Source organism: Vulpes vulpes, chromosome 2 (genome assembly GCF_048418805.1).
Source record: "Vulpes vulpes isolate BD-2025 chromosome 2, VulVul3, whole genome shotgun sequence".
NCBI classification, from domain to species: domain Eukaryota; kingdom Metazoa; phylum Chordata; class Mammalia; order Carnivora; family Canidae; genus Vulpes; species Vulpes vulpes.
The window spans coordinates 18536866-18559250 of NC_132781.1; the positions used below are offsets into that span (position 1 = coordinate 18536866).

Below are 22385 nucleotides of genomic sequence, written 5' to 3' on the forward strand. Positions count from 1 at the left end.
GGCCAAAGGCAGGCGCCAAACCACTGCGCCACCCAGGGATCCCCATCCACTGAATTTTTTATTTTGGTGATTATATTTCTTAATTCTATAAATTCTATTTGGTTCTTTTCTCTCCTTTCCTTTCCCTTTCCCTTTCCCTTTCCCTTTCCCTTTCCCTTTCCTTTCCTTCTTTTTCTTTCATTTATTTGACAGAGCACAAGCAGGGGGAACAACAGAGAGTGAGGACAGACCAGGTTCTCCGCTGAGCAGGGAGCCCAATGTGGGACTCAATCCCAGAACCCTGGGATCATGACCTGAGCCAAAGGCAGACACTTAACTGACTGAGCCACCCAGATGCCCTTACTTTTTTCTTTTTCAAGTTTAAATCATTTTTAAAATTAAGTACTGATTGTACAAAAGATCAGTCAAAAGGTGAGCTACAGGGCAGCCCCGGTGGCACAGCGGTTTAGCGCCACCTGCAGCCTGGGGTGTGATCCTGGGGACCCGGGATCGAGTCCCACATTGGGCTTCCTGCATGGAGCCTGCTTCTCCCTCCGCCTGTGTCTGCCTCTCTCTTCGCTCTCTCTGAATGAATGAATAAATAAATCTTAAAAAAAAAAAAAAAAAGGTGAACTACATTTACAACTTAGTTTGTTCATGTAAACTGCCTTCAACATCCGTGACAGCTAAAGTGTGCATAGGGTTTGACATGCATTTTGTAAGAAATCAAAAAGAAGCAATTGCCTTTTCAGTAAACTTGGCTAGTTTCACAGCTCTCTTGGTCAGTCATGCAAAGTCGGGGTAATCTGCACCTTGTATACATTGAGCCATTCTGGGTGATGTTTCATCTTTTCTGCTTGCAGGGCAACTCAGGACATAAAGCCAAATGCTGTCTGATTAGAATTTTTGAAGGAGAACTCTTTATAGATGACATCTGTCTCATTTAATTCTGACCATCCTGCTGCTTTAAGATCAAGTATAGCTTGGTTCCTGTCCTCTGCTGTCAGTCAGTGAGCATCTGCTGCCATGACCACGAAGCTTGGACATTGGCCCTGCAGAATCACCAGTAGGAGCCACAGTATTCCCATGCCCCCTCATTTGGCTTTACTTTTTATCTTGTCTTTCTGAGATTTCTATTTGTTTGTTTCATAATTACTCATTAAAGCATTTTTATGAAGGCTGTTAAAATTCTTGTCATGTAATTTTAGCATCTCTGTCATCATGGTATTGTTATCTATTCAAGTTAAGATTTTCCTGGTTCTTGGTATGACATGTGACTTTTGATTGAAATTTGGACATTTTGGTTGTTAAAGAGATTTTAGATCTTCTTAAGTCTTCTATATTAGCACGTCTCTGACATTACTTTCTCCAAAGGAGAAAGGGGGTGCTCCTTCCTTACTGCCAACCAAGATTGGAAGTCCAGTTTCTCCACTTGGGTCTCTTGACCCTAAGGGACGATGATGGGCTCTTTGTTACTGCAGGGTGACTGTGGGAATTTAGACTTCCACTGGTGGGTGGCTGGGAGGGGCAAGGATGCCTCATTACTGTTCCTCATGTGACCTCAATTGATACTATGAGGAAGTGGCCATATTACACCTGAAGAGTAGTAAAAGTTGACTCTCCACTAGACCTCTGACACCACCCCAGCAGGGAAGTTCATCTTTATTTTTGAAAGATCGTTTTGCTAGGAATAGAATTGTTTTTTTCTTTCAGTATTTGAAATGCATTGTTATACATTTTCTAGTTTGAATTGTTTTTCTTTTTTTCTAAGATTTTATTTATTTAGAGAGAGAGTACATGAGTAGGGTTGGGGAGAGGAAGGGAGGAAATAATCTCGAGCAGAGTCCATGCTGAGTGTGGAGCCTGACAACAGGGCTTGATCCCATGACTCCAAGGTCACAACCTGAGCAGAAACTAAGAGTTGGATGCTTTTTTGCTTTTTTTTTTTTTTTTTTTTTTATTTATGATAGTCACAGAGAGAGAGAGAGAGGCAGAGACACAGGCGGAGGGAGAAGCAGGCTCCATGCACCGGGAGCCTGATGTGGGATTCGATCCCGGGTCTCCAGGATCGCGCCCTGGGCCAAAGGCAGGCGCCAAACCACTGCGCCACCCAGGGATCCCTAAGAGTTGGATGCTTAACCAACCAGTGCACCTCCAGCTTGCATTGTTTCTAATGAGAAATCTGTCATTCTTATCTTTGCACTTTATAAAATGTCTTTTTTTCTTATGCTTGGGATTTATTGAATTTTTTTGTTCTGTGGATTTATAGTTTTCACCAAAGATGTAAAATTTTGACCATTATTTCTGCACTTTTTCTCCCCCCCCCCCCCCCTTTTTGCACTGGCATTATAATTATATGTATTAGAGCACTTAGTCGTTTCACAGCTTCCTGATACTCTTATTTATTTTCTGTTCCCCACTCCCTTGTTTTATTCTGGATAGTTTCTGTTGCTCTGCCTTCAAGTTTTTAAAAATCTTACACATTATCTCATCTTAGGTGTAACTTTCATCTCTAAAAGTTCAATTTGAGTCTATATCTTCCATGTCTCCCTTCCACGTCTCCCTTTATAATAGCAGCTTAAATGTCTTTGTCTCCTAGTTCTAAATGTATCATATTTTTCTGTATGCCTGGTAATTTTTTATTGGATGCCAAACATTGTGAATTGTTAGGTATTGGGTTTTGATATTTTGTTTCCTTTAAATATTTTTGGGATTTTTGCTGGACTCCTTTAACTTCTGAAAACAATTTGAGTCTTCAGGGCTTGCCTTTAAACTTCGTTAAGGGGGGATGCCTGGGTGGCTCAGAGGTTAAGCATCTGCCTTCAGCCCAGGGAGTGATCCTGCAGTCCCAGGATCGAGTCCCACATTGGGTTCCCTGCGTGGAGCCTGCTTCTCCCTCTGCCTGTGTATCTGCCTCTCTCTCTCTCTCTCTCTGTCTCTCATGAATAAATAAATAAAATCTTAAAAAAATAAACTTCATTAAGGGGAACTTAATTTTTTAAGGTATTTCTATTTAATCCAACATGGGACTTGAACTCATGACCCCTCAGATCAAGAGTTGCATGCTCCTCTGACAGCCAGCCAGGCACCCCTGTTGAGGGGAACTTTAGAGTTTAGTCTAGAACTAATTATGCCCCACTTCTGAGGCATTACTTTTCTGAGTACTCTCTATGATGTCCCATGTGTGAGGATGTCTTTCCCCTCTGGCTAGTAGGAACAAAAATTATTCCTGCCCTATGTGATACTTGGGGGTTATTCTACATGTTTTCTTCTAGTTTGCATCCCTTCTTTGGGTATTTTCCTCACTGGCCAGTACTCAGCTGATTGGACAGAGTTGAGTCCCATGCTGATGTCCAGAGCTTGCTCTCTCTGCAGCTTCGTCCTCTCCAGTACTCTGCCCTGGAAATTCTAGCTACATTGGCCTCACCAAATTGGGTACTCTGTCTCCTCAATTCAGTGAGTCGACCAGGTCCTCTGGGTTCCATCCTCCCTGCTCTGTAGCCTGGAAAATCTCCAGGCAGTAAGCTAGAACTGTCAGAAGTCTCACCTGTTCATGTCCCTTCTCGCAGGGATCCCTGTCTTGTGCTGCCTGTTGTCTGATGTCTGATAGCTATTGTTTCATATATTTTGTCTGTTTTTTTTTTTTCTTCAGCTAAGACAGCAGAAGAGATGTACACGTGTTACATTCAGCGACAAATGGAAACAGACTTAGTCCTGAAAGTCACAGGTCCAGAGCAAAGGACCAAGGAGGGATGGTTTTGGTGTGATCCAGTCTGGTCTCTCAGAGGTGGTCGTTGTAATCAGATGGTGATGGATGTTCTAGATCCCCTGAATCAAGCTCTAGAAAGTAGGCATGCAGTCCAGCAATTGGTACCAGCATCTCTGGCCTCTGGTTTTTCTTATTTCTGCTCCCGTGGCTCCATGCATGCACAAGCTAGTGGTTTACTTGGACCTCTGCCTCATCTTTCTTCTTTTATGCTTCAGCCTGCGCATTCGCTTCTTCCTCCACTTGGCTCTCATGGCGCAGAGGTTTCCAAGAAGATGGCGCTAAGGCCGAGAGTTGTCTGGTTTTTAAATAGGAAGAGAAGAAAGTTGAGAGCATTTCCATCTGTTGGCACTTATTTCCTCAGTGAAGAGGAATGTAAGAGCATCTGAAAATTTGGAATTGGGCTGGGATTTGGGAATTTAAGGTAGAGATTTTGAAGAGAAAATGGTGGGAAACAGGAAAGGGAGACAACTCGGGAAAAGTAAACAAATACTTTTGTTTCTGAAAGGTGTTAAACCAAAACAAAAATTTTGAAGTGAAAATTCTTAATTTCTAGCTCAGTGGTTTGCCTAACACCTGACTCCATACAACAGTCCATTTTCTGCTTAAACTGTCCCGTGAACCAAGATTCATTGACTCATGAGGCTGCTGGGGTTTTTTTTTTTTTCTTTAAAAAAATTATTTATTTTAGAGAGTGCACACACACCCATGAGCAAGGTGAGCGGGGAGAGAACCTAGGCTCCCCATTAACCATGGAGCCTGACATGGGGCTCGATCTCATGACTCTGGGATCATGACCTGAGGTGAAATCAAGAGTCAGACACCCAACCAGCTGAACCACCCAGGCACCCCAAGGCTACTTACTCTTTTTATGAACAGGCTGATGCATTGGGAATATAGGTGAAAAATATAGAATAGGTTGTAATAAGTACAAAGCAGGTCCCATAGGAATGCATTTATTCGTTTGTCAGACATTTATTTAGCACTTAATGTGTGCTGGTTATTGGACTAGATGTTAAGGAAGCAGAGGTGAAAGAGGTGTAGCCTCTAACAGCTTCTAGTTCAGATACAGTGACAAGCCCAAAAGTTGTAACAGCACTAGGAATAATAACAGTGCTTGCCTTGAGATCAAGCACAGCTCTTAGCTCTGTATATACCATCCTAGTAGCTCCCCTTTCACATCTCCGACTAGCATCTCCTGAACTGAGTTTACCAACTTCTCTAGTCCCTATTCTCAATGCCCAAATAAAAAATTAAACCATTTCTCTTAGAGATACCACTTTTCTAGTTTTATCCCCCCGTCCCCCAAATGCTAAGAAACCTTTGCATTCTTTCTGGTATTGTTTTTGTTTTGACTTTGAATTCTGAAATTTCTCCTTTTGATCTTTGTAAATTTATTTTATTATTTAGTTTAATTCTGATGCCAAAGGTTGGGATTAGGTTTCCCCCCACCTTTCTGTGTCCACATGGAATCTATACATAGTTCCATCTGTAATGTAATTCTTTACTAGTGGTTAAGAGCCATTCTGGAGCAAGACTGACTGACTTCAGATTCTGGCTTCACTTTAATAACTGTATGATCTTGGGCAAATTTTGTATGTTTTGTGGATCTCATTTCTATTTTTATTTTTTTAAGATTTTATTTATTCATGAGAGACACAGAGAGAGAGGCAGAGACACAGGCAGAGGGAGAAGTAGGCTCTATGCAGAGAGCCCGATGTGGGACTTAATCTTGGGACTCCAGGATCATGCCCCAAGCTGAAGGCAGACACTTTAATCGCTGAGCCACACAGGCATCCCTCATTTCTTCATTTTTAGAAAGGATCTAGTTGTATAATCTACATCCTGGGATAATCCAAATAATATGCTTTGTCTTTAATCTTCAAAAATCCTGTGAGTTCTTTTTTTTTTTTTTTTTTTTTTTTTTTCCTGTGAGTTCTTTTTTTATAGAAAAATGTGGTAAGGGCAGCCTGGGTGGCTTAGAGGTTTAGCGCCACCTTCGGCTCAGGGCGTGATCCTGGAGTCCCAGGATCGAGTCCCGCATTGGGCTCCCGGTGTGGAGCCTGCTTCTCCCTCTGCCTGTGTCTCTACCTCTCCCCTCTCTGTTTCTCATGAATAAATATATTTATTCATGATAGACAGAGAGAGAGAGAGAGAGAGGCAGAGACACAGGCAGAGGGAGAAGCAGGCTCCACACCGGGAGCCCAATGCGGGACTCGATCCTGGGACTCCAGGATCGTGCCCTGGGCCAAAGGCAGGGGCCAAACCGCTGAGCCACACAGCCATCCCCAATAAATAAAATATTTTTTTAAAAAAGAAAAGAAAACGTGGTAAACTTTGACTTGATCCTGTTAAGATATAACTGTGGAAAACTTCAAATACAAAGAATTTAGGAGGGAATTATGTAATTTATTACCATGTTTATGCCAACTAATTTTGAAAATTCTATTTTCTAGTACAAGACAAGGTAGATTTGTAACTTTCATTATTTGGAAAATGGACTAAAAATAGCATATTTGATTTCTGTCCAATAAATGTTATATAAGCAAACATAATTTTCTTTAGTGTGTTGTGTGTGTGTGTGTGTGTGTGTGTGTGTGTGTGAGTCCTTTTGAATTATGGGCTACCATGAATTGCAGTATTATTTACTTAAAAAGTCATGCTAGAAGGAATAACTGAATAACTTTTCCACCTTTTAATTTATTCAAGAAGTTGACCCATGTGACTATATAAAAATAAGGAAATTTGAAGGAAGACAGTAAACTAAAAGTGTTTATATTAGAGGATCCCTGGGTGGTGGCTCAGTGGTTTAGCACCTGCGTTTGGCCCAGGGCGCAATCCTGGAGTCCCGGGATCGAGTCCCACGTCGGGCTCCCGGCATGGAGCCTGCTTCTCCCTCTGCCTGGGTCTCTGCCCCCCCCTCATGAATAAATAAATAAATCTTTAAAAAAAAAAGTGTTTATATTATAGGTCAAATGGGGGGTACCTGGGTGGCTCAGTCCATTAAGCATCTATCTGCCTTCGGCTCAGGTCATGATCCCAGAGTTCTGAGATCTGATCCCAGGGTTCTGAGATCGAGGGGCATCAGGTTCCCTGCTCGGTGGGGAGCCTACTTCTTCCTCTTTCTCTGCCCGTGAGAGTCTTGCGTGCTCTCTTTCTCTCAAATAAATAAAATCTTAAAAAAAACAAAAAGCCAACTGGTTAATGTCTATACTATATTAAGAATACACTCTGCAAATAAATGGCCAAAGGGCTAGAAATAGTCCATGAAAGGGGTGGAATATGCGGGAAGCATGTCCTGGTATATTAAAAACATACAAATTGAGAGGCGTCTGGTTAGCTCAGTTGGTAGAGCATGCAACTCTTGATTTGGGGTTGTGAGTTCAAGCCCCATGTTAGGTGCAGAGATTTTTTTTTTTTTAAGTTTGTTTTTTTTTAAGACTCTATTTACTCATGAGAGACAGAGAGAGAGAGAGAGAGAGAGGCAGAGACACAGGCAGAGGGAGAAGCAGGCTCCATGCAAAGAGCCCAATGTGGGACTTGATCCCGGGTCTCCAGGATCACATCCTGGGCTACAGGCGGCGCTAAACCATTGCGCCACCAGGGCTGCCCCAGAGATTACTTTAAAATAAAATCTTAAAACATACAAATTGATACAATTTTGATATGTGATTTGCATCCTAGTGAAGTAGCATAAAGGTCAGTGCTGATGAGGTTGAGGTGAAATTATAATTGTTCTTTGCTAGGCATTATAAATTGCTAGGACCTTTTTAGAAAGTTGGATGACAAGGGTGGCTCCTTTGGTTAAGGGTCAAGGGTCCAACTTTTGATCTCAGTCAGGGTCATCATGAGTTCAAGCCCTGCATCGGCTTCATGCTGGGCATGGAGCCTACTTAAAAAAAAAAAAAAGAAAGAAAGAAAGAAAGTTGGACGATAGTACAAAGCAAGAGCCATGCAGATTTTCATTTCCTGTGGCCTAGTAATACCACTTCCTAGAATTTGTCTGTAGATAAATTCAGCCAGAGTATAAAGAGTATTATTTTGTCAAAAAGATATTAAGTACAAAAAATACATATCAATTGGGGCTTTCTTAGTTAGCAAAAAACATTCAGGTATCTATCACCCCCCTCCCCCACCTCTCACCACCACTTGTCACAGGCTCCACTGTCACTTTCTCCTTCATAGATGGAGATAATGGAAATTATTCTTATTTTTTCATGAGAGACATTCACAGATTAATTGCACACTCTCCCTCCCCATTCCTTATCTATGTCTGTTTGCTGAAACAGAGAAGTCAGAGAAGACTATGGTGGAAGAGAGGGAACTGTAGTAGAGCAAGAACAATGAGACCACACTTGGCAATGACAGGTTCTGTTTAGAAATGTCAGTTCCGGAACCCACCCTTTCACTTGTTCTATTTTCTCTCCCTCTCTCCCTGCCTCCCTCCCTTTCTTGCCCTTCCACACCCTTGGAATAGTGTAGTCTGGTATATAAGCCATTCTCTTAATGCTTGCAAGGAAAGGAAAGGGATTTGCAAAGAGTAGCAAAGAAAAATCTGTTGACTCCCCAGTAGATAAAAGTGATGTTGCCATTCATTTTAGGAAGCCCGTGGTTACTTTAGAAAGAAAATTCCAGTTACCTGTTCTATGACATGCTAGAATTAAGTTACTAAATGCAACATCATTCATACTCAAGGTACAGATATGGGGTGCTATGGTACTTATGAATGCCCGTGGGAAACCAGGTTCTAAGGGTTCAGCATTTTTCTAGGCCTAGCCTACATCTTAACCAGTGTACAGTGCCTACTTCTGTGTCTAAGTTGCGCTTTATAATTTACATAAGCTTTGAAGGACATATCACCATTCATCCTCCCCCCAAAGACATTAGATTATTATATGAGATTCTGAACTGTTGAGAAATTCTTTCATAGCAACAATTAATAAAAAGATATTCATTTGGGTGGCGTGGTCAGTTAAGTATGGAACAATCTGAGTCTGAACTTGGGGATATGAATCATTACAGAAGTTCCATGTTGGAAGCTTGACTTATGTCACCTTATATAAAGATTGGATATTACTCCTTAGTGGTTTTATAATCTGTGTATTCAGTAGGAGAAATACTGAGCTCATTTAGACATTAGGAGTGGAAATGTATTTGAAGTCCTGTGGTGAGATGCTTGTGTGGTCAGATTCTGTACATAATCTTGATACTTGCATGTTATGTGAGTGCCAGGACTTCTATCTTTTCTTATTCTTTCCCTGACCTTTATTTATGAAATTAAATGATAGCAGGGGCTTCTGGTTGGTGGTGTTGGTTAAGTATCTACCTTTGGCTCAGATCATGATCCCAGGGTCCTGGGATCAAGCCCCCCACATTGGACTCCCTGCACAGCAGGAAGCCTTCTCCCTCTCTCCTGCTTGTGCTCTCTCTCACTGTCTCTGTTGCAGTCTCTGTCTCTCTCAAGTAAGTAAAAATCTTTTTTAAAAATGATAGCAGATGAACGAAATTGGCACTTTATGCTATTCAGAGTTGGCAGAACTTGATAATAAGCAATAATTTATCCTGGATATTTAAAAAGATTTTGAGTAATCTCCACACCTAGTGTGGGGCTTAAACCCACTGCCCCAAGATCATCAGTTGCACACTCCACCAACTGAGCCAGCCATGCACCCCTGGATTTTTTTTTTTAAGATTTTATTTATTTATTCATGAGAGACACAGAGAGAGAGACAGAGACACAGGCAGAGGGAGAAGCAGGCTTCATGCAGGAAGCCTGATGTGGGACTCAATCCTGGGTCTCCAGGATCAGGCCCTGGGCTGAAGGTGGCGCTAAACTGCTGAGCCACCCGGGCTTCCCTTTTTTTTTTTTTTTTTTTTTTTAAATCACAACGCAGATGCAGGTGTTTTCTTTCTGTGAGCGGTCTGTGTCAATCTATAAATCACCTTGTGTGGATTCGGGTGTCCCAGTGACTGAGAGCCAGCTGTTGGGTGTTTTAACTAAACAGCTTGCTCCTAGTTGGCTGTTCAAATCCCAGTGAGAGGTTTTAGCTGCTCCAGGGAATAGAACAGGAATAGAGCATCCAGGGTGAAGATTTTCGCAAGGCCTTTCGTGACCCGGTTTAAATTTGTTGAGACTTTCCTGCTTTGGCTTTTTCCTATAGGTGCCAGAGTTGATCTGCTTCAGATTTGCACAAATGACTCATCTTCCTGTCATATTTCCTTAGACTGCAATGACTTAAGATTATCTTTGGGTTACTGTTAAACATAGTTTCTCTACCGCATGTGTTGGGAGAAATAAATAGTGGAATTCACATTCAAGCCTGTTTCTGCCTCATCCTCATTGATTCCTATGCTCCATAGAAAACTTTGTTCCTGATAATGACATTTTAATGATTCATTATTTTCTGTGGAAGGAAGCTTGTGACCTTCTCTTGTCTTTTTTCCTTCCAGAGGAAATCTGGAAAAGTTGTAAGCAAAACATCGTTCCTCTAAGAAAATTCTGGATACCAGAAGTTCTGGATAACAGGTAAAGAATATTTAAACTTGGGTCATTCCGATAATCACCGATAATCTGCAAAAGTAAACTGGGAGATAGAAGTGTGCTTTGGGTCAGGGGTTACATTAGGGATTTTTTTTTTTTTTTTATGATAGTCACACAGAGAGAGAAAGAGAGAGAGAGGCACAGACATAGGCAGAGGGAGAAGCAGGCTCCATGCACCAGGAGCCCGATGTGGGATTCGATCCCGGGTCTCCAGGATTGCGCCCTGGGCCAAAGGCAGGCGCTAAACTGCTGCACCACCCAGGGATCCCTACATTAGGGATTTTATATATATATATCACCTCATTTAAATGATTTTTAGCAGGATTCTGGGCATAGATCTAAGAATCTCAGATTCTGAGAATCTGAATCCTTCAAAATGCTGTTTTAAATGGATTTGCCTATGATTGGATTTAATGTCCTCACAGTTTAGTTTGGAAACATTTTTAATATCTGCCATAAAGTATAGCAATACACAGGATCCTAGAATCTCCTATGCTGTGCAGCCCAGCTAGGGAGTGTCTATTTCCTTTCTGTCTTTTTTTTTTTCTTTGATTATTGCCAGTTATTTGTAGCTGTATCATCTTAATTCTTTTTAATACTTTGTCACCGAGTCCAAAATTTAAATTTCCTAATACAGCGTCTCTTCACACTGGAGTCTGCCCACGGCCCATGTGTCCCCATTGTGTTCTCAGTGCTAGTCACCATGAGTGGACAGAATAAGCCTTACTATACTCTGTTCTGTTTTTTTATATCTGTATCTCACAAAGAAGTCTTATGAAAGAAAAAAAAGTCTTATGAAATAATAGTATACATAAAGAATCCAGTATGCTGGGTCTGAGAAATACATCTCAGATGATAGCTACAATTTTACCTTTGGGACCAGGGAAGACGTGAAAGCTGACCAGACATCCTAGGATTCTGCAGGCCCAAACAAGTGCTCCATAGACTGAGGTAAAGTGTCCTACCTGACATAGGAGACACTGAGATGCTCTTTCTTTTGTCATTCTAACATGAGCCTTGAAGTTAGATTTCAGGTATTCACAAGAGTAGTTCCTAGAGGTATCATCAAAAAGTTAAGTTGTTCAGATTTTCCTTTGGCATTTTCCCATTTTTATCAGGGCAAACCAATTCGGTCACCATGAGTTGGAGCTTCCTGACTCGCCTGCTAGAGGAGATCCACAACCATTCCACATTTGTGGGGAAGATCTGGCTCACTGTATTGATTGTCTTCCGGATTGTACTTACAGCTGTAGGAGGGGAGTCCATCTATTACGATGAGCAAAGCAAATTTGTATGTAACACAGAGCAGCCAGGCTGTGAAAATGTCTGCTATGATGCCTTTGCACCCCTCTCCCACGTGCGCTTCTGGGTATTCCAGATCATCCTGGTGGCAACTCCCTCAGTGATGTACCTGGGCTATGCCATTCATAAGATTGCCAAAATGGAGCATGGAGAAGCAGACAAGAAGGCAGCTCGGAGCAAACCGTATGCAATGCGTTGGAAACAGCACCGGGCTCTGGAAGAAACAGAAGAGGACCATGAAGAGGATCCCATGATGTATCCAGAAATGGAATTGGAAAGTGAAAAAGAAAATAAGGAGCAGAACCAACCTAAACCCAAGCATGATGGCCGACGGCGGATTCGGGAGGATGGGCTTATGAAAATCTACGTGCTGCAGTTGCTTGCAAGGACCGTATTTGAGGTGGGTTTTCTGATAGGGCAGTATTTTCTGTATGGCTTCCAAGTCCACCCATTTTATGTGTGCAGCAGACTTCCTTGCCCTCATAAAATAGACTGCTTTATTTCTAGACCTACTGAAAAGACCATCTTCCTTCTAATAATGTATGGTGTTACAGGCCTTTGCCTGTTGCTTAACATTTGGGAAATGCTTCATTTAGGGTTTGGGACAATTCGAGACTCACTAAACAGTAAAAGGAGGGAACTGGAAGATCCGGGTGCTTATAATTATCCTTTCACTTGGAATACACCATCTGCTCCCCCTGGCTATAACATTGCCGTCAAACCAGATCAGATCCAGTACACCGAACTATCCAATGCTAAGATTGCCTACAAGCAAAACAAGGCCAACATCGCCCAGGAACAACAGTATGGCAGCCACGAGGAGAACCTCCCTGCTGACCTGGAGACTCTGCAGCGGGAGATCAAAATGGCTCAGGAACGCTTGGATCTAGCAATCCAGGCCTACAGTCACCAAAACAACCCCCATGGACCCCGGGAAAAAAAAGCCAAAGCGGGGTCCAAAGCTGGGTCCAACAAGAGCAGTGCTAGTAGCAAATCAGGGGATGGGAAGACCTCCGTCTGGATTTAGTCTTGGCTGGGCTTAAAACTTGTGCTTTTCATAGTTTATGGTAAGCAGCGGCTCACTGAATAATGACTTCCATTGAGTAAACATTTGGCTCTGGTTATCTTCAGAGATGCTGTTGGCTCATGATCCAAGCTCAGGGGACTCTGAAAGCGGGGCTGGGACAAGGGGAAGAAAAGGGGAAAACACAGTGTTCCTGGGCACATATTCCAGCAATAATACCGTTATGGAACTCTACATTTGTGTCTTCCAGATCTGGAAAAGAACAGATATATTTAAATCATTCTTGTTGAAAAGTTTTTGTATGTACAGTATTATGGTACTTTTTTTAGTATGAGAATTTTTTTTGTATTTGTATATTGGACCACTGTAGTTATACTTTTATATTAAAGGAAAAAAATCCTTAAGGTAATGCCTATCAGGCTAGTGTTATTACTTAAATTCTACCCTGGGTTTAAAGTTTTAATAGATGCCACACCTAATAAAAGTGCCTCTTGTGTTGCAGAGAAGATTTCAGATATGTAAGGAGCCAGAGAAGGAAACATCAATTTTCAGTCTTGGAAAGAAAATCCACAGTAGGAGGAGGTTGAGATCTTTTCTCCTTTACTTAAGAAATCTTTGACTCTCATTCATGAACCCAGACTTGAATCCAATCTTTAAAAATCTGTTCGTGTTTGCAAAGGATAGAAATGATTCACTGCAGGATTCCTTTAATTATCGAGTGTTACCCGTATATGCCTTGTTGGTGTGTATATAATCTAAGTTCTTTGAAAAGGCTGATACACAAAGATATTCCCCAGTCTGATAGCAGTGCAGAGACCCTGACCAGAGTTGTGACTAACATTTCTCTATTGCAAAGCAAAGCCACTCCTGGAAAATGAACCCCACTACACTGTTTAGTTGTGGCCCTATTTGATTTGCCTTAAATCTCTATCCAGAAACTTGCCTCCCGGGTTTCTTAAGAAACCAGTGATATTTTCTTTATATGTTAATATTAGAGATAAAAAAAAACTCCCTTATAGACTAAGAATACTCAAAGCTACTTGCACTGCATATGACAGAAAGCCTAAGTCCGAATTCCTAATTTTTGTAATTTACTGTGAAGCTTTTATCATTTCTGTACTTCTGCCCATGTGGATTTTTGTGTGGAAACCAGTCAAAACGAGGATTCTACCTGTAAATAGACCTAAAGAGAATTTCAGTATTTATTCCCTATAGGCATATCTTTTTGTTAATGGCTAGCATTAGTGTTCACATAACACCCGTAATTTGCAGTATTTTATTGATGTTTTTGGTCCTATTTTATGTTGGAGAGCTTTGCTCTCACATCATGTTCACATCATTTATCTCAGAGTTTATGAGCATCTGAGTAAGAGCTTGATAAAGATTTATAGGAAGGGGCCTTCTTTTCCCAGAGAGCATTTTTGTTTGAGTGTCTCACTCTTTTCTAAGAGAAGACAAGCCACCTCTGACTTTGAAATTCTAAAAGTATTATTTTTTTATGTCTTAATTTTAGAATGTCAATTCTTTATTATTTAGGAGAATCCTGCAGCACCTTTGGGCATTTCTTTTTCATTTCTTTCTTTCTTTGTTCTACTCAATAGAAAATTTAAGCTTATTTTCTAGCCATGCATTAAACCTTATTTTGCTTTATTTGCTTTTTTTTCTTAAATTTATAAATTTTAGCCTAGAGAAGCTCCTTAGAATCTCTACACATCTTAAGCAGGAAGTAAACTCAGGTAAGACCAAAGGGGAAATTTCAGAGAATGAGATACCTGTTGTGTCCTGGAGGATTAGTAGACGTGCAGAGTGTCCTTCATACCACATGCTTTATAAGGAAATTCAACTGATTCTTCTTAGAAAACAAGATTATATTTTATTTTATTTTATTTTATTTTATTTTATTTTATTATTATTATTATTTTATTTTTTTTAGAAAACAAGATTTTAACACTGAAACTTAGCTTTGTATGACACTAGAGCTTCAAGGAGATTTCTTAATCAAAGAACAGAAAATACACATACACTCGAGTCCATCTGAGCAGAGCCTGAAAGAAAGCAGAGCGGCTTCACCAGCACTGTTGGGAAGGTTGAGGACCGAGAGGGAGCCGAGCCAAAATGCATGGCAGAGACACAGTGTCAGGAGTGGGAACTCGTTCCCACAAGTAGTGCCCAAGACCTCTCTTCTCAGCTTGTGCCAAAGAGAATGCTACATTGTGTCTGGATCATTTCTTTAACATCTTAAAGTATATGGAAAGATACTTTCAGTCACTTCACATGTGCACACACTTTAAAAATCTATTTTTATTCTCTCACTGAAGTTTTAATTATGACATGGAGTTCCCAAGTCTCACTGCTTTCTTGGTATATTTCCTTCAGCCTTTGCACGTGGGAATTTGCCAAAGCCATTTTCCCATAATGGCATGTCGAGGACCTCCATTAGGAAGATGGCCCTACCTGTGTCTAGCTTAGCCCATTAGTTGGGTCTACATTGAATCTAAAAATACCGTTCTGGTTATTCTGGAACTTTCAGGTATTAGTATAAAAAGCCTGTCAGCAGGGGTTGATAAAATCAACCTCTTTTTTTTTTCCCCTATCAAAATCCTGTTCCTCTGAACTCCCATTGAAAACGGCCTTTGTCGCATGACATATACTTTCTAAATAATTGAGTGCTTAGTCCTTCATATACTGGAACCAGGGTATAGTCGACAAGTTTGTATTTCTTAACATACTATTGGATTTACTCAGATGTAGTGTGTCTTTTGCTCATCATCTGTATTAAAATCTATTATTCAGAAAACACTTATAAAACAGGCTTTTTTCTTAGTTCAAATTGGAAGGGAGAATTAGATAACATTTTCCCCTAAAGAAATGTTAATGTTCACTTTGTGGCTTTGTTTTTGCTTTATGACTTCGTTTTTCCTGCCTCTATATTTGTTTATTTAAAACCACAAGAGTGTTAATCTCATTCGAGGTCATTTTTCTGGGGATTTTCCTTGACTAATGTCTGTAGAATTACTTTTGATAAAAATGAACTTTGCCATCTAAAATGTTTTTCACAGCCCCAACAATTCTCATACATGTCTTTCAGAAAGGCACCTATGTCTTAAAAGAGGAAAAAAAGTCCTCATTCTGTTCCTTAACTCTGTCATTTTTTCATGGTGTGAAATTAGGCAGTTCAGTTGATTTTTTTTTTTCCAAGCTTCAGGAGCTACTTCTAAATGTTAAGTAGTTAGATCCTCTGGTGAAAGGTATTAAAAAACCAACTATTGGTCATTTGTCTGAACTTAGAGCTTCAAGAAAAAAATAGTTGACAGAACTACATGATGGTAGTTCAGACATCCTTCAGTGCTCTTGAGCACAGGAATCAGTGATGGCTTAAAACACTTGCTTTAAGCAGTTCCTACCAAGAATGGATTTAAATGTTATTCCCATTAGTCATATCAATGGTTTACCCTTTCGGCTTATAAATGTCCATGCTTTATTCCTTCTGTCTCATTTAAGAGGCAGTACACCTCTAAAAATAACATTTATAGTTTATGATAAATTTTTGGCCTGCTAGCTTTCAATAAAAGGCAAGTATGTTATACTTGAACCTATTTCAAGAAATGCCTTTTTATAAAGGAATGGCCTTTCCCAACTGAAGAAAAGTACCCAAAGTCAAAGATACACAGCTGCTGGTCATTTTGATTGAAGATTCCTGGTATTAGATTAATTGTATCTTTATAATATCATGTAATCTCATGAAAATAAGAAAGCCCTTGTGCCTATACAGTGCAGAGTTGGGAAATAAAATTTCGACTCATCTACATCCTAAATTTGTAATAGTTTATAGTCACCATCAGATGTTAGAATCATTAGGTTGAATTGCATACTTGTTACTCATTCTGGCCACACATCATGGAGAGATTAAAAGATTTTATTTGTCCCTAATGCAGTAGTGTTGTTTTTAATAATGATGTTAAGTGATTTTGGTTTGTGCACATTCCACCTTAATAATCATACTTTCCAAAGAGGCAATCCATAAGTATTTCCAAGTCCAGGAGTCCAAACAAAGGAAAATCTTAATTCCCATGCAGAATCTCTACAGAAATAAAAGGAGTAAGCGTTACGTATTTCAGGGTTGGCTTGTTGAACCAGCAAAAGCATTTAGCTCTATGCTTCTAAGATTGGAAATGTTTTTATTATACTCTCAATTGTGTTTTCTTAAATAAAGCTCTTAGAGAAGTCTACCTCAGGCACTAAGTACAAGATATGGTTAGCATACTGATACTGAAAAACTTAGCTAGGACTTCTAGTTTTTTAAGATAATTTAAATGTAAAATTTAACTGTTAACCAGCAATCTAATGTCATGTGTGCAGTCTGGATGTGGTATGAACAGCTAAGGAATTACCCATTCTAGTGCCAAAGACCACTCATTGCTAATTTTGTTCTGTACATTAATGTAAAAATTTAATAATGGGGACAGACTCTGCTTGGGGCTTTTTCTCAGGAAGACTGGTCGGTTCCCAATGTTTTGTCGGTTCCAAATACAGTTTAGAAGATTCGTTCGTGGTCTGTGCATCTTTTCCCAAACTTGAAAACTCAGCTCAGCTGCCAGTGTCATATTAAGGATTTTATCCCATTCTTTGTGTAAAATAGTACCCGAGAGCTTAATGGTTTGTACAGAAAACCTGATATGAAAACCTCTTCTAGTACTTTCACCTGTAAATTGATCTCAGTGGGAATGCACAAGCAGGAAATTTTCCAAGTAGATGTTTGGGCTCAAAACATGCCCTTTTTTTCATAGCTGAGTTACAACCCCTGGGAGTGCTGGGGCTGCCTGGATGGGCATATTTCTGGCATCATCATCTGGGAAGAGTATGTGGCCTTGTGTGGGAGGAGTGAGGAGGCTAAAGTCTAAGCGTAGACACTGGGATCCTACCCTGTCTAAGGCTCCCTTTGGTTCTCAGGGCCTTTTCAACAAGAGGAGTGCCTTCTGGGAGGTAAGTGTAGAAAAGGGTAGTATCTATTGTACAAATACCCTCTTTCCCCCCAGACGCAGAAGGCTGGCTGGTAGGTCATGCACAGAGTGCACCCTCAGCACAACAGATTGTAAACTGGTCAGCCAGCCATATTTGGTAATGAACTTGTGAGCTGTTCAAAAGCTGCCAGAGCAGTGAAGGCACTCTGCTCCTTCTGAAAGTGGATTCTTGGGCAGATTTGCCATCAGAACAGAACTAATACCTGGAAGAGGTGTTGTCATCAAAGTTAAAATCTTTGCTACGTGGAGTTTAAAACTTTCTAAGGCTTTTATGAATCTTAATATACAATATTTTTAGGGTTTTCGCTCCTTGAGTTCACATTGGAAGCATGTTACCCAGGGGCATGAAGAATATGGAGGTTGAGGCAGAGCTGAGAACAGACGCCAGGTCTGCACAGTGGCTCAATACAGCACCCTTAGCCCTTTTCCTGGGGGGGTGTGCAGCAGCTGCTAGTGGGCTTTCTCATCGGGGCAGATAGGTGTGTGGCTCTTTGCTAGGTGGACCTTGCTGTATCTATAGCATTTTTTCCAAATATAACCGTTGAGTTGCCTATGGAAGAAGTAACAGGAATGCCTATTAAAATATAGGTTCCAGGACGCCTGGGTGGCTCAGTGGTTGAGTGTCTGCCTTCACTCAGGGCATGATCCTGGGGTCCTGAGATCGAGTCCCACCTCAGGCTCCCCACAGAGAGCCTGCTTCTCCTTTTGCCTCTCTCTGTGTCTTTCATGAAAAAATAAATACAAATCTTTTTATTTTTATTTAAAGGTTTTAGTTGTTCATGAGAGGCAGAGACACAGGCAGAGGGAGGAGCTCCATGCAGAGAGCCCAATGTGGGACTCGATCCTGGGAGCCCTGAGCCAAAGGCAGAGGCCCAACCGCTGAGCCACCCAGGCATCCCACAAATTTTTTTTTAAGACTTTATTTATTTATTCATGAGAGACACACAGAAAGAGAGAGAGGCAGAGACACAGGCAGAGGGAGAAGCAGGCTCCATGCAGGGAGCCCAACGTGGGACTCCATCCTGGGTCTCCAGGATCATGCCCTGGGCTGAAGTCGACGCTAAACCGCTGAGCCACCTGAGCTGCCCCCCACAAATCTTTTTTAAATAAATGTAGGCTTTTGGGGCACCTGGGTGGCTCAGTCGGTTAAGTATCTGCTTTGGCTCAGATCATGATCTCAGGGTCCTAGGGTTGGGCTCCCTGCTTGTGCTCTCTCCCTCTCTCTCAAATAAAAAAATCTTTAAAAAAAAAAATACTGATTCCTCAGATGCATCTCAGGCCTACATAGTCAGAACTAAGTTCTCTAGATGATTATTTAAAATCGTTTTTTTTTTTTTTAAGATTTTATTTATTCACTTGAGAGAGAGTGTGAGCGAGAGTGCACAAGCCAGGGAAGAGGGAAAGGGAGAAGCATCTTCCCTGCTGAGCAGAGGGAGCTGATGCTCTCAGGACCCTGGGATCATGACCTGAGCTGAAGGCAGACACTTAACCAACTCAGCCACCCAGACACCCCTAAAAATCTTTTGCTAAGGCATAATTTACATGTAGTAAAATTCACCCTATTTACTTAGCATATAATACATAGTTACAAATACATACAGTTGAGTAACCACCACTAGAAGGTGAATACATGCATCAGGCAACAATTCTGTATCACAATCACCACCTACATTGATTTTTGAGAACCACTTATCTTAGGGAAAAGAAAAATGAAGTGTGTGCCTGCCAGGGTGAAAGGGGAAGGGATTATTTCCAAGGAGGTTTAGACCTGGCATAGCACGTGTCTTCTCAGCCAGCCCAGAATGATGGCACCCTGGAGTGGAGGACTAAAGGGCTGGACCGAATAATCCATAAGTGATTTGCAGGGGGTAGGTGCTGGGTAGCATGTAGTCCTGGACTCTGTGTTGTATAACTGTAAAACATCCAATGGTGGGCAGCCCCGATGACCCAGCGATTTGGCGCCACCTTCAGCCCAGGCCCTGATCCTGGAGACCCGGGATCGAGTCCCACGTCGGGCTCCCTGCATGGAGCCTGCTTCTCCCTCTACCTGTGTCTCTGCCTCTCTCTCTCTCTCTCTCTCTCTCTCTCTCTCTCTTTGTGTGTGTCTGTCATGAATAAATAAATAAAATCTTAAAAAAAAAATCCAATGGATTCAGGGCTTCCACTTTATGGCTATAACTAGTCCATGCAAAGAGAACCACCTTCTATGTCAAAGAGTTAGCATTGTTACTTAGAAATTTCTCCACCCTATGTTGAATGACATCTTTGAGGAGATTAGAAATGGGAAATGAATAGTGGAAAACAAGAAAAAGATGACATGGTGACAAGCATTAGCTGTCTCTTGGTTTTCTCCTGCCCTCTCAATCCTGAGGAAATGGCACAGCATTTCCTTGCCCTGTCCTTGACACGCTAGGCCTATTTTCAACTAGATTCGGGGATTGTGAGAGAAAACCCAAGGAAGCCCACTGCCAGTGCCTGGAGGAAAAGCTGACCGGATTCCCTCTTTACCCTCGGCCAAACCTTCCACAAGTATCCTTGTCTGCTCTGCTCTCCGGGGCCATCACAGAGGGCATGGCTGGCTGACAGCCTTAAACCCCAGGCAAGGCAGAGCCAAGCAACTGTTCATAACTGATTTCCCTGCACAGCCAGTGACCTGAATGGGACCTGACCATGGGGAAAAATGATACAGAACTAGATCGCTTTTTTTTTTTTATTTTATTTTTAGTTTGTGTAGTCCTGTGAAAGTGAAATTTTATCTTTGCACTGGAACATTGAAAAGCACTGACAGGGAGCCCCTTTGGCCTGGCCCATTTTTCTGAAAGCACGTTGCAGCTGTGGCTTGTGCCCAGCAGGCAGAGGCTGATGTTCGATCCTGTACCCAGGTGCTGTTGACAGCAGTGACAGGCTACAGCCTCTGCAGAATGGTCTGCACGAGGATCTGGGCTCCCCAGATGCTCTTAGAGTCAAAAGCCCTGGAAATAGGATTAGTGCAGGTTGTCAGTGGATTGTTTACTTCATGTTCTGATGGGGAAATGATCGTGGACAAAGGTCTGCCTAGTTTGGCCCCCTCTCAGACCAGCTTGTGATTATGCTGTTTCATTCCAGTGGTCTGCTTCTGGGGACTTGTTGGCCTAGAAGAGATAGTGTGGGGTGGGGACTGCTTTTCGTTTTATTTATCTCATTGCCTTTAGGCAGTGAGTGGCCACTCAAGCCAGCTCTTCTGAGTAGTCTCTAGGATCCTAGGAAAGGGAAAGGCTGAGCTTTCAGCATGGGGTGTGGGGGTTCTTGTGAGGTCAGGAGGAATGTGACATACCAGAGCACGACCAGGGACTGCCAGAGAAGGCTGTGAACAGATTGACATAGGTTGGCCTGGAATACATGCGCTGGGCAGGAACCCATTACCTTTGATTTAGGTTGTCAGATAAAATACAAGATGCCTGCTTAAATTTGAAGTTCAAATCAACAGTGAATCATTTATTATATATTGCATCTTATATATGGAAAATATGTTCAAAATTATCATTTATCCAAAATTCAAATGTGACTGAGGGTCCTATGTTATTTGCTAAAACTAGCAACCCCATCTTGATTGAAGTCAAACGTGGGTTCTGAGGCCTGGTAACAGGATGGAAAAGGCTTTAGTCAACTATCAGAAAAACCACCAGCATAAACTGCCAAGTCTGAGCCACTTCGTGCAGAAAGGTAAGAAATCATGCTACCAGTGCAGAAGGCATTTTGGTGTTCCCTGTTTATAGCAATTCTCTGTTTAATGCAAACCATTTTTTGGTTCTATGATTTTATCAGTAGCAATTTAATAGCCATATCAACCCAAATTCAGCCAGCAGCCAGCCTACTTTTTAAAAAACTCATTTGTTGGGGCGCCTGGCTGGCTCAGTCAGAGCTTGCAACTCTTGATGTCGGGGTTGTATTTTTCTTTTTTTAAGATTTTATTTATTTATTCATGAGAGACACAGAAAGAGAGGCAGAGACACAGGCAGAGGGAGGAGGAGAAGCAGGCTCCATGCAAGGAGCCTGATGTGGGACTCAATCCCAGGACCCCAGGATCACACCGTGACCAAAGGCATATGCTCAACTGCTGAGCCACCCAGGCATCCCGATCTTGGGGTTGTAAATTTGAGCCCCACGTTGCACACAGAACTTACTTTAAAAAGTAAGGGGGCGGGGATCCCTGGGTGGCTCAGCGGTTTGGTGCCTGCCTTTGGCCCAGGGCACAAGGCCCGGAGTCCCGGGATCGAGTCCTTCATCGGGCTCCCGGCATGGAGCCCACTTCTCCCTCCTGTGTCTCTGTCTCTGTCTCTCTCTCTCTCTATGTCTATCATGAATAAATAAATAAATAAATCTTTAGAAAAAAAAAAAAGTAAGGGGGCACCTGAGTGGCTCAGTACATTAAGTGTCTAACTCTTGATCTTGGGTCACGTTGTGATCTCAGGGTCATGAGATCAAGTCCTTCATCAGGCTCTGCACTGAGCATGGAGCCTGGTTAAGTTTCTCTCCTTCTTCCTCTCCCTCTGCCCCTCCCCTCCTCATACTCAAAGAAAAAAAAATTAAACTTAAGAAACAAAATAATTTAAAAAAAAAGAAAACAAAAAATAATAAAAGCATTTTGACCAATACTAAAAGATATAAAACTATAAAAGTCCCCCTCACATTCCTTCCTATTACTCTTCCTCAGAGTTAATCACTGTTTCCAGAAATATTTATGCACACACAAGCATATACACATGTTTGTTC

General features: G+C 41.6%; 1 protein-coding gene across 3 annotated transcripts in view; it reads left to right on the top strand.

Annotated features, from left to right (window-relative positions):
- The window catches only part of GJC1 (gap junction protein gamma 1), a 51612-nt gene extending 34455 nt beyond the window's left edge, over positions 1–17157 (top strand). For all 3 annotated transcript variants that reach the window (XM_025986905.2, XM_072747008.1, XM_072747009.1), the window contains exons 2-3: positions 10196–10271; positions 11405–17157. In XM_025986905.2, the coding sequence (XP_025842690.1) occupies positions 11425–12615 (1191 nt within the window). In that variant the 5' untranslated portion in view covers positions 10196–10271; positions 11405–11424 and the 3' untranslated portion in view covers positions 12616–17157. The remainder of the gene's footprint in view (positions 1–10195; positions 10272–11404) is intronic.
- The last annotated feature ends 5228 nt before the right edge of the window (positions 17158–22385 follow it).